This window comes from Orycteropus afer, unplaced genomic scaffold (assembly GCF_000298275.1).
Source record: "Orycteropus afer afer isolate SDZICR_OR568_19922 unplaced genomic scaffold, OryAfe1.0 scaffold00072, whole genome shotgun sequence".
In the NCBI taxonomy this organism is placed as follows: Eukaryota; Metazoa; Chordata; class Mammalia; order Tubulidentata; family Orycteropodidae; genus Orycteropus; species Orycteropus afer.
In genome coordinates, this window is record NW_006921659.1 from 10,054,311 (window position 1) to 10,064,801 (window position 10,491).

The following is a 10,491-nucleotide window of genomic DNA, read 5'->3' on the forward strand; positions in this document are numbered from 1 at the left end:
AGAGTACGAGCGACGGCGGTGGTGGGTTTCTCCCCTCCTGGTGGTCAGTCCGCCAGTCGCCCGGTTCCTACACGGAGTACGCAGCTGCTAGCCGCCCCCTTGTCCCGGGCAGTGGTCGGAGAGGGCCCTTGCCTCCGCCTGCGGGACGGGCCCGCGGCGGGATGTAGGGCACTAAGCGTGGAGGCCGCCAGCGCGGCAGGCGGAGGGCGGAGGGCTTGCCGAGGATGGAGAGAGCGATGGAGCAGCTCAACCGCCTGACGCGCTCGCTGCGCCGCGCTCGCACCGTGGAGCTGCCCGATGGTGAGCGGGACCGCGGTATTGGGGGCTGCGGTCGGGAAGATAGCTGGGGCGGGCGGTGCCGAAGTCCGCTGGGAAAACAAAATGAAAGCTGAGAAAACGCCCACTTGTACTTTTCTGAGGTGGGAGGGGTCGAGAACCGGCTAAGGTTCTCTTGCTGCTTCCTTCTGGGTGTGTGGGAATTTGCGAGAGTCAGTCAGTTCGCGTTCTGCTCTCGGGAGGAGATCAGCGGTCCCCCCGGACTACCGATTCGAGGCTTTTTGGCGACTGGTCTGAAATATCAGCCGGATGACAGAGCTCTGGATTCAGAAAACATTACCGTTGCGGGCCTTTTTGTAGTCACTGCTAGCTGGGGATAGCGAAATGCTCCAAAGGTGATAATTACTTTTAAGCTGCAGGGGAGTGAGGAGGGGGAGAGAGTTGAACAGGCTGTTTTGAAAATATTTGGCAATCAACTTCCGTGGTGATAATGCCTCGGAAGCCCAAGGAGGGGTCTCTATGAGTCGTGTCCTACTCCACGGCACATAACAACAAGAAGACTGTATTTTGACAAGGAACACATAATAGGGTGTTAAACCTACTTTTGAAGTACCGTGTATGTATACATACATACATTCATACGTTTTTCTTTAATGTGCATGCTTGCTATCATTTATTTATCTGACTTGTGTTGAGTGGGATAGGCTGTGGATGGGGTGCCTCTATAAAGCGGGATAAAGCACAGTCTTACCCCCCCACCCCTCCAGGAAATTTAGTTCAGCAGCCTGGTGTTTAGGACAGATAAGACACTAGTAATAAAAAAGTTGAGAAATAAAGCCGTTTTGTTTCCAACCTAATAAATTCGGACATTTTAGTGGTAATGGGAGATGGCAATGCTACTGTAAAGAGACTTTTGGCTCTTTATACCCAAGCTAGAATGGGATTGTTGTTGTTAAGTGCTGTCGACTCGTCTCCGACTCATATCAACCCCTCCTTGGGTTTCCGAGGCAGTATCTTTACGGAAGTAGATTGCCATGTCTTCCTTCCAAGAAGTAGCTGGTGGGTTTGAACCGCCAGTCTTCTGGTTAGCAGTCAAGTGCCTTAGGCACTACGCCACCAGAGCTCCAGAATGGGATTAGGAGGAAGTTATGTCGGGTGAATTTTTTTCCCTTCATTGTAATAGTTTATCTTACTTCATTTTTCCAAAACTTTGTTTATTTGCTTTTGAGGTGATTTGTTGATTATGGAAGGATGCCTTGGGCGAGAGTCTTTAAAGAAACGTAGGATTTGGGGACTTTGAAGATGATTATCTTGAAAAAATTTTCTTGCTCTTTATTTACGATTCAGAAAAGTGATGAATTCTGTTGACTGTTTTTCAAAGAGAGTTTTGTTCTTGTTACTTTGTCGCTATGAAGCCAGTTGACTTATTTCTGATTTTAGTAACTTGCCTTACTGCAAAATAACTTTTTTGGGCGACTTCTCGGGCCCCTCTCAGGGACCCGTGAACCTCGCCCGGGCCCCTCTCAGGGACCCGTAAACCTCACCCGGAAACTCAGAATAAAAACTTCTCTTTAACCTCAAAAAAAAAAAAAAAAAACCTTTTTTGGTACACTGGTTAAAGCGCTCCACTGCAAACCAAAAGATGGATGGTTCAAACCCTCCAGCCACTCCACGGGAGAAAGATGTAGCAGTCTGCTTCCATACAGCTGTACAACCTTGAAACCCTATGGGTCAGTTTTACTCTGTCCAAGACTGGGCAGTCTACTTCCTTAGAGATAACTGCCTCAGAAACTCAAGGAGGAGTCACTATGAGTCGTAATCGACTCCACCACAGTGAGTTTCGGCTTTTTTTTGTTTTTACGGTTGCTAAGAAGCTCTGGTGGTGCGGTGCCTAAGACCTTAGACTGCTAAATAGAAGATTGGCTGTTCAAACCCATCAGCCACTCCTCAGAAGGAAGACCAGGCAATCCACTTCCGTAAAGATTTACCGCCTTGGGAACCCAATGGGGGTCGCTATGAGTTGGAATCCACTCAGTGGCAGTGGGTTTGCTTTTTTTGGTTTGCTGCTTGGGAGCTCAGGAGCTCTGGTAGCATCCTGCCTAAGGCACTTGACTGCTAACCAGAAGGCTGGAGGCCACTCCTCGGAAGGAAGGTTGGGCAATCTACTTCCGTAGCGATACTGCCTCAGCAACCCAAGGAGGGGTCACTATGAGTCAGGTCTGACTCCAAAGTACATAACACCACCACCACCACTTGGGAGCTCTGGTGGCATAGTGCCTAAGGCATTTTACTGCTAACCAGAAGGCTGGCGATTCAAACATACCAGCCACTCCTCAGAAGGTTAGGCAATCTACTTCCGTAGAGATACCACCTTGGAAAGCCAAGGAGAGGTCCCTATGAGTCGAATCCACTCGAGGACAGTGAGTTTGTTTGTTTTATATGATTGTTATGAGTCAGAATTGATTCCATCACGAGTTTATTTTCTTCCAGCTTCCACCCTTGAATTCATTTACTAAGTGCTACTGTCACTCAGTTGCCTTCCAGTCAAGTTATTGATACAGGTTGATGTAAAGGACTGTGTGTATAGTTGACATTGCAGTTTGTACAGACTAGTTTAAAATCTGATATTTTTACTTAAAGGTGAAATAGAAGACTTTGATAATGTAATATTTTCTGGTTTTAAAAGTAATATATTTTCATTGTAGAAAATTTGCCAAAGAATGAACAATAAAATATTTGCAATTTCACCATCAATAATAAGCAATGCTAACATTTTCCTATGAAACCTTAGTGACACAATGGTTAAAATGCTGGACTGTTAACTGAAAGGCCAGCAGTTCAAAACTACCCACTGGCTCTGTAGGAGAAGGAGCTGGTAGTCTGCTCCCATAAAGATTGCAGCCTATGGGGCAGTTCTACCCTGTCATGTTGGGTCCCTATGAGTTGTAATCACCTGGATGGGATTGAACAACAACATTTTCTTTATTTACTTCCATTGGTATTTCTTCTCTCTCTTTTCCAAATTAAGATAATACTGTATAATAGCCTTTTATTTTGTTTTTAAAAACACTGTATCATAAACATTTTAATGTACTTAAATATGCTTGATGATTTTGTAGGATTTTATAGAATGCATGTGACACATGCTGAATCTAATTTTTGTTTTTATAACTGATTTTATGAGAATCATCTTTATACTTAAGGTTTTTTTTTTTTTTAATTTTTTATTTTGTTGTGTTTTGGGTTAATCTTAAGGTTTAGTGGGCCTCTTTAAGTATTTCCTTAGGGTTAATCCCTAAAAGAAGAATTGTTGTTATGTGCTGTGGAGTCAGCCCCGACTCTAGCAACCCCTACTTGGGTTTCTGAGGCAGTATCTCTATGGAAGTAGATTGTGCAACCTTCCTTCTGAGGAGTGGCTGGTGGGTTTGAACCGCCAGCCTTCTGGTTAGCAGTCAGGTGTCTTAAGCACTATGCTACCAGAGCTCCTGAAGAAGAATTAATAGCATCAAATTTTATGAAATGAAGCTCTGGATATCATTCATCCAATTTACTCTTTGGAAAGTTCTACCAGCAGTCCGAGAGTGTCTGGAAACTAGGGTATTACAATTAATAATAACTTTTTTGTTGTTGTTAAGAAAAATGACATCTTGTTTATATTTGTTTTTCTTTGATTATAGTGATTTTGCTCATTTTGTTCTTTAAATTTAATAATCTCTCTCCGTAAGTTCTGACTAATCTTCTTGAGTTCTCTGAGCTTGACCCTTTTAAGTAATTTAAGTAACCTAAATATCTATGGTTTTTTCTCTCACCTGCTCTGTTGGAAAAAGATGTGGCAATCTGCTCTGTAAGATATACAGCCTTGGAAACCCTGTGGGACAGTTCTGCTCTGCCCTATAAGGTTGCTGTGAGTCAGAATTGGCTCCCCAACAGTGGGTTTAGTTTAATTTTTTTTTTCTAATGGGAGCTCTGGTGGCGTAGTACCTAAGGCATTTGACTGCTAACCAGAGGCTGGCAGTTCAAACACACCAGCCACTCTTCGGAAGGAAGACTGAGCAATTTACTTCTGTAGAGATACCACCTAGGAAACCCAAGGAGGGGTCGCTTTGAGTGGAGTCGACTCGATGGCAGTGAGAGTTTAATTGTGAATTGGGTGAAAGTTTGCAAAGCAAATTTATTTCCCATATAACAGTTCATACACATTGTGTTTTGTGATATTAACTTCAATTCTCCACACTGTAACAGCTCTCTTTCAGCTTCTTTTGCATGTTTACCTCTTCCCTGTGCCCTTCCCTCCCATGTACTCCTGCCCCCCTCGCCTGCCAGCTATCTCCCTGTCCAAACACTGCCCTTCTATCATCCTAAGATTGATTGTTCCAAGGATTGTACATAACTAATGTAAATATTCACCCCATATGCCTGTCTGTTGTTTGGTTGGAAGCTACAGGGTGAGTTCAGTTCTAGATCTGAAGAGTAACTATGGGCGTTAAGTCTCAGGAGTCTTACCAGGCTCTATCAGACCAGCAAACCTGGTCTTTTTTCATGATTTTGAGTTTTGTTGCACATTGTTCTCCCACTTTCTCCAGGATCTCCTGCACCAATGCCGCTCCAAGGGTTTGGGTTAATCTTTATATGGAAGCAGACTGGCACATCTTTCTTCCTCAGAACTGCTGGTGGGTTTGACCAAACAACCTTTCTGTTAGCAGCCAAGAACTTAACCACTATGCTACCAGGGCTCCATTTTATATGTAGTACATTCTCATTGTCTCTGGGTTGTACACATGTTTAATGTACGTAGCTGCTTCCTGAAAGATTGGAAGTTCAGGTCTGTCCAGATCACATTGGAAGAAAAGGTTGAGTACTGAACAGTCAGCCATTTAAAACTATATGTAGCCTATTTCTAATCTAACATACATGGGGTCACTATGAGTCAAGAGTCAATTCAATGGCAATTATAAAATTATAAAAATTCAGATTGTTGTACTTGAATTTTAAGGGCTGAAGAGAAATTTGGAGATTGCTCTAAATTTAGGAAGTAATCAGTGTTATGGATTGAATTATGTCCTCTCAAAAATATGTGTTGTAAATCCTAATCTCTTTGCCTATAGTTAGGTACTTCTGGTGGTATCATGGTTAAAGCATTCAGCTGTGAACCAAAATGTTGGTTGTTTGAACCCACCAGCTGCTCTGTGGGAGAGAGATGAGACAGTCAGCTTCTGTAAAGATTTACAGGCTTGGAAACCCTATAGGACAGTTCTGCTCTGTCCTAAAGGGTTGCTATGAATTGGAAATGACTCAGTGGCAGTAGGTTTTGTCATGGTATGCCTGTAGTTTTTATCTCATTTGAGAATGGGTAGTCTTTTTATGTTAATGAGGCAAGATTAGCGTAGGGTGTATCTGTTTTTAAAAAATTATGGTTTGGGTACATATTTACAAAGCAGATTTGTTATACTCTCAAAACTTCATGCACATTTGGTTTCATGCTCTGATTACAATCCCAACCATAAAAATCTCTCCTCCCCTTTCCTCCTGTGAGTACCCCTTCCATGTGACCTTATCTATGTATTCCTGTCTGTCTAGCTTTCCCTCTGTGTGAATTCTGCCCATCTGATTTCACATGGCTGATTGATATAAGGGGTGCATCTCCCTAGGGCAGGTGGGTGCATCTCCCTGGGGGTAGATGTTCTGATTGTAGGTCTTTCTACTGTTGGGCTGAGAGCCAGTCCATGGAAGTGAGTCAATTTCCAGGCCAGAAGGATAACCCAGGGCCATAGTCTTGGGGGTTCCACCAATCTCTCTCTGACCAGTAATTCTTTTCATTTTTGTGTTTTTGAATTTTGTTCCACATTTTTTCTCCCACTCTATCCAGGATCTCCAATGTTGATCCATTTCCAAGTTGTTGGCATTGGTAGCTGGGCACCATCTAGTTCTTCTGGTCTCAGGGTTATGAAGGCTGAAGTTCTTGTGGTCCATCATATATCTTTGGACTAATTGTTTCCAAATGACTTTACTTTTCTTCACCCCTCTTTGCTCCAGATGAGAGAACACCAATAGTTGTATCTTAGATGGCCCCTGGAAAGCTTTTAAGATCCCAGTCGCTACTCACCAAAGTAGGATGTTGAACAAGACTTTTATGTACTATTTTGTGCCAATTGAGCATGATGTCCCCTGAGACTATGGTCCCGAGCCTGTAGGTCCAGTCATTCTCTCTCTCAAGGTATTTGATTGTCTCTGAGAAGCTGCACCAACCTTGTCCTCTGTTACTTTGGTAATGTATATGGATAATTTTGTAGCACAAGTATGTATGTAAGACTATCTTCAGCCAAATCTGTTCTTGGTCTTGGGTATGTTCCTATTTGCCTATCTCCACCTGATCTTCTCACTTGTGTTTGAAGAGTAATTAGGGCCATCAGTCTCACCATAGTCTAGTGTTTGGTAAGGAGCTTGGGTGGCGTAGTGCCTAAGTAAGGCATTTAACTGCTAACCAGAAGGCTGGCAGTTCAAACCCACGAGCCACTCCTCAGAAAGAAGGTTGGGCAATCTACTTCTGTAGAGATACCGCCTTGGAAACCCAAGGAGGGGTCGCTATGAGTCGGATTCAACTCAGTGGCACTGAGTTTGTTTTTTTTGGTTAGTGTTTGGTAAAGCCACTGGTAATGCAGTATTGTGCATGCAGTAGAATTTTCCTCTGTTGTCTGTATCTTTTGTGCACATTTCTGTGACCTTCCTTTTCCCATTGTCCTCTTGCTGGTCACATACTTTTTCCATACCATCCCTCCCTCACCCAAATCAACATGTAGGGTGTATCTTGGGTGAGTCTTTTTTGAAAAGTAGAAAGAGATTAAACTGGGTGGAAGGGAGAGATAGATATTTAGATTTATTTATAGCCATTGAAAAACAATTCTAGGAGTTGTAATCATTAAAAAAAAAAAATAGAAGAGCATATCAGAGAATACTGTGTATAATAAGTATTGAATAAGTATAGATCATTATCTATAGTGTATACTGAGTTGCACTGTACTTTATAAAGGCTTTGGAATCAGCCTGGTTTGACTTCCAGAGCAGCCACTTACTTACATTCCACTCTCACACAGTTGTTACTTACTGCTTCAGTTTTCTCATTTGTAGAATGGGGATTATGCTGATACCTTCCTCATAAAGTTGTTGTGAGGATAAAAGAGGTGGTGATGTTTAGAACAGTACGCTTTAAAATAAATGGCTTAAAAAATGTTGCCTGTTAATAAGATTACATATTGTCATGCTATTTTTATAGTGAAATAATTGTTGCCTCTGTACACCATGAAGAAATGAATGCTGGCCATGACTAAATTGCTTTTCATATACTCAAAAATAGTAAAATAATAAAAATATGAAGAATGGTAGTAACATCTTATTTCTCCTATAAATATTTCCAAATATGTAAATATGTTTTAAAAACAGTCACAGTATTACTTATAGTCAACACAATTAACAGTGTTTAATAATAATTTGTATTATTATAAAAATACTTAGTCCCTGTCTAGTTTTTCCTCTCTAAAAAATTGTCTCAAAATTCTCTTTATTCAGTAACAAAAAAGAGAACCTAATTGAAAAATGAGCAGAAGACTTGCATAGAAAACTTCACCAAACATATACAAATGATCACAAAGGATATGCAGAGGTGCTTATTGCCAATAATCCTTGGGGAAATACAAATCAAAACCACAATGAAGTACCATTTAACATCCCTGGTAGCATAGTGCCTAAAGCACTTGACTGCTAACCAGAAGGCTGGCAGTTCAAACCCACCAGCCACTCCTCGGAAGGAAAGTTGGGCAATCTACTTCCGTAGTGATACTGCCTTGGAAACCCAAGGAGGTGTCGCTATGAGTCGGGTCCGACTCGATGGCAAACAACAACAACAACTTCCGTAGTGATACTGCCTCGGAAACCCAGGGAGGGGTCACTATGAGTAGGGTCTGACTTGACGGCAAATAACAACAACAAAGGTGTAGTGAATAAGGCACTTGACTGCTAACCAGAAGATCAGTGGTTCAAACCTACCAGCTGCTTTGCGGAAGGAAGACTTGCCAATCTACTTCCATAAAGATTTACAGCCTTGGAAACCCAATGGGAGTTGCTGTGAGTTAGAAACGACTCGATGGCAGTGAGTTTGGTCGTGGTTTTATGGGATGGACCAAGGAGCTCTGGTGAAGCATTGCCCAAGACATTGGATGGGTAACCAGAGGGTTGGTGATTCAAACCCACCAGCCACTCTGCAGAAGGAACACAGGGCAGTCTACTTCTGTAAAGATTTACCACCTTGGAAACCCAGTGGGGGTTGCTGTGAGATGGAATTAACTCAGTGGTGGTGGGTATTTATAGGATGAATAAGCAGCATCACAATAAATGTAGAAAAGATTGAAGTTGTCAAAGTTTTCTTTTTACTTGGATCCACAGTCGACACCAGTGAAAGCAGCAGTCAAGAAATCAGACCTCATAGTGCTCTGAGCATATCTGCTGCAAAAGACCTCTTTAAAGTGCTGAAAAACAAAGATGTCTCTTTGAAGACTGAGTCAACCCAACTCATAGCAACCCCTCCTTGGGTTTCCGAAGTGGTGTCACTATGGAAGTAGATTGCCAAACTTTCCTTCTGAGGAGTGGCTGGTGCATTTGAACCACCAGCCTTCGGTTAGCAGTTAGGTGCCTTAGGCACTATGCTGCTACACTAAGGTGTGCCTAACCCAAGCCATGGTACTTTCAGTAGCCTCATATCCATGTGAAAGCTGGACAATGAATAAGAAAGACTGAAGAAGAGTTAATGCTGTTGAATTGTGATGTTGGTGCACCATGGACTGCCAGATGAATGAAGAATTCTGTCCTGGAAGAAGTGCAGCTGGAATGCTCCTTGCAAGCAAAAAAGGCCAGACTTCATCTCACCTACTTTGGTTATGTTATTAGAATAGACCATTCCCTGGAGAAGGATATCATGCTTGATAAAGTGGAGGGTCAGTGAAAAAGGGGAAGACCCTCAGCAAGACTCATTGACACAGTGGCTGCAGCAGTGGGCTAAGGTACAGCAAGGACATGAGGATGGTTCAGACTGGGCAGTGTTTCATTCTGCTATACTTAGTGTTGCTATGAGTCAGAACCAACTTAACGGCACTTAACGACTACAACATAGGATACTGTAAAGATCTCTGGTGGCACCTTTGGGAAGGCATTTAGCTGCTGACCAGAAGGTTGGTGGTTCAAACCTACTGGCTCCTCTGTGGGAGGAAGAGGAGCACTCTATTTCCGTGAAGATTTACAGTCTTGCAAACCCTATGGATTTGCCTTGAGTTGGAACTGACTTGATAGCAGTGGGTTAGGATGGATTTGATTCCCCCAAAAAATATGAAAAACAACAAATGTTGGTGAGGCTGTGGGAGAATTGCAACCCTCATCCATTGCTGGTGAGAATGTAAGATGGTATAACTGCTATGGAAATCAGTTTGGTGGTTCCTCAAAAAGGTGTAAACAGAATTACTTTATGACCCAACAATTCCACTGCCAGGAATATACCCAAAAGACTTAAAAGCAGGGACTCATACAGATATTTATATATCAGTTTTCATTGCAGTAGTAATAGCCATAATTTTGCTTGGAAACAACCCAGGTGTCCATCAGCAGATGAAAAGATAAGCAAAATGTGGTACATATGTACAGTGGAATATTGTTCACCCATAAAGAGAAATGAAGTTCTGATATATTTTCTGACATTATGCTGAGTGAAATAAGTCAGATACAAAGGATAAATATTGTATAAGCCCACTTATATGAAGTATCTAGAATAGGTGAATCATAGAGGTAGAAGTTTATTAGTGGTTACCAGGGGATGGAGAGAGGGGAGAGTTAGGAGTTAATGCTTAAGGGGTACAGAATTCCTGTTTGGGATGATGAAAAACTTTTGGAAATGGAGAGTGGTGATGATCACATAACATGGTGAATGTAATTAATGCCATTGAATTTTACATTTAAAAATGGTTAAAAAAAAAAAAAATAAGGCAAATGTTTTATCTCTTGCCACAATAAGATAAAAAGAAAAAGAATGTCTTTTTATAGTTGGTGTTCTGGTTACCTAGTGCCGCTCTGACAAGAAATATACCACAAATGGGATGGCCTTAACAAACAGGAGTTTATTCTTACAATTTGGAGGCTTTAAGTCCAAGTTCAAAGTGCCAGGCTCTAGGGGCTGGG

The 10,491-nt window shown here is 42.1% G+C and overlaps 1 protein-coding gene across 1 annotated transcript in view; it reads left to right on the plus strand.

Moving 5' to 3' along the window:
• The first annotated feature begins 224 nt into the window (after window positions 1-224).
• Window positions 225-10,491, plus strand: part of HACE1 (HECT domain and ankyrin repeat containing E3 ubiquitin protein ligase 1) — a 246,142-nt gene continuing 235,875 nt past the window's right edge. The window contains exon 1 of the mRNA XM_042780944.1: window positions 225-300. Coding sequence (XP_042636878.1) covers window positions 225-300 — 76 coding nt within the window. The remainder of the gene's footprint in view (window positions 301-10,491) is intronic.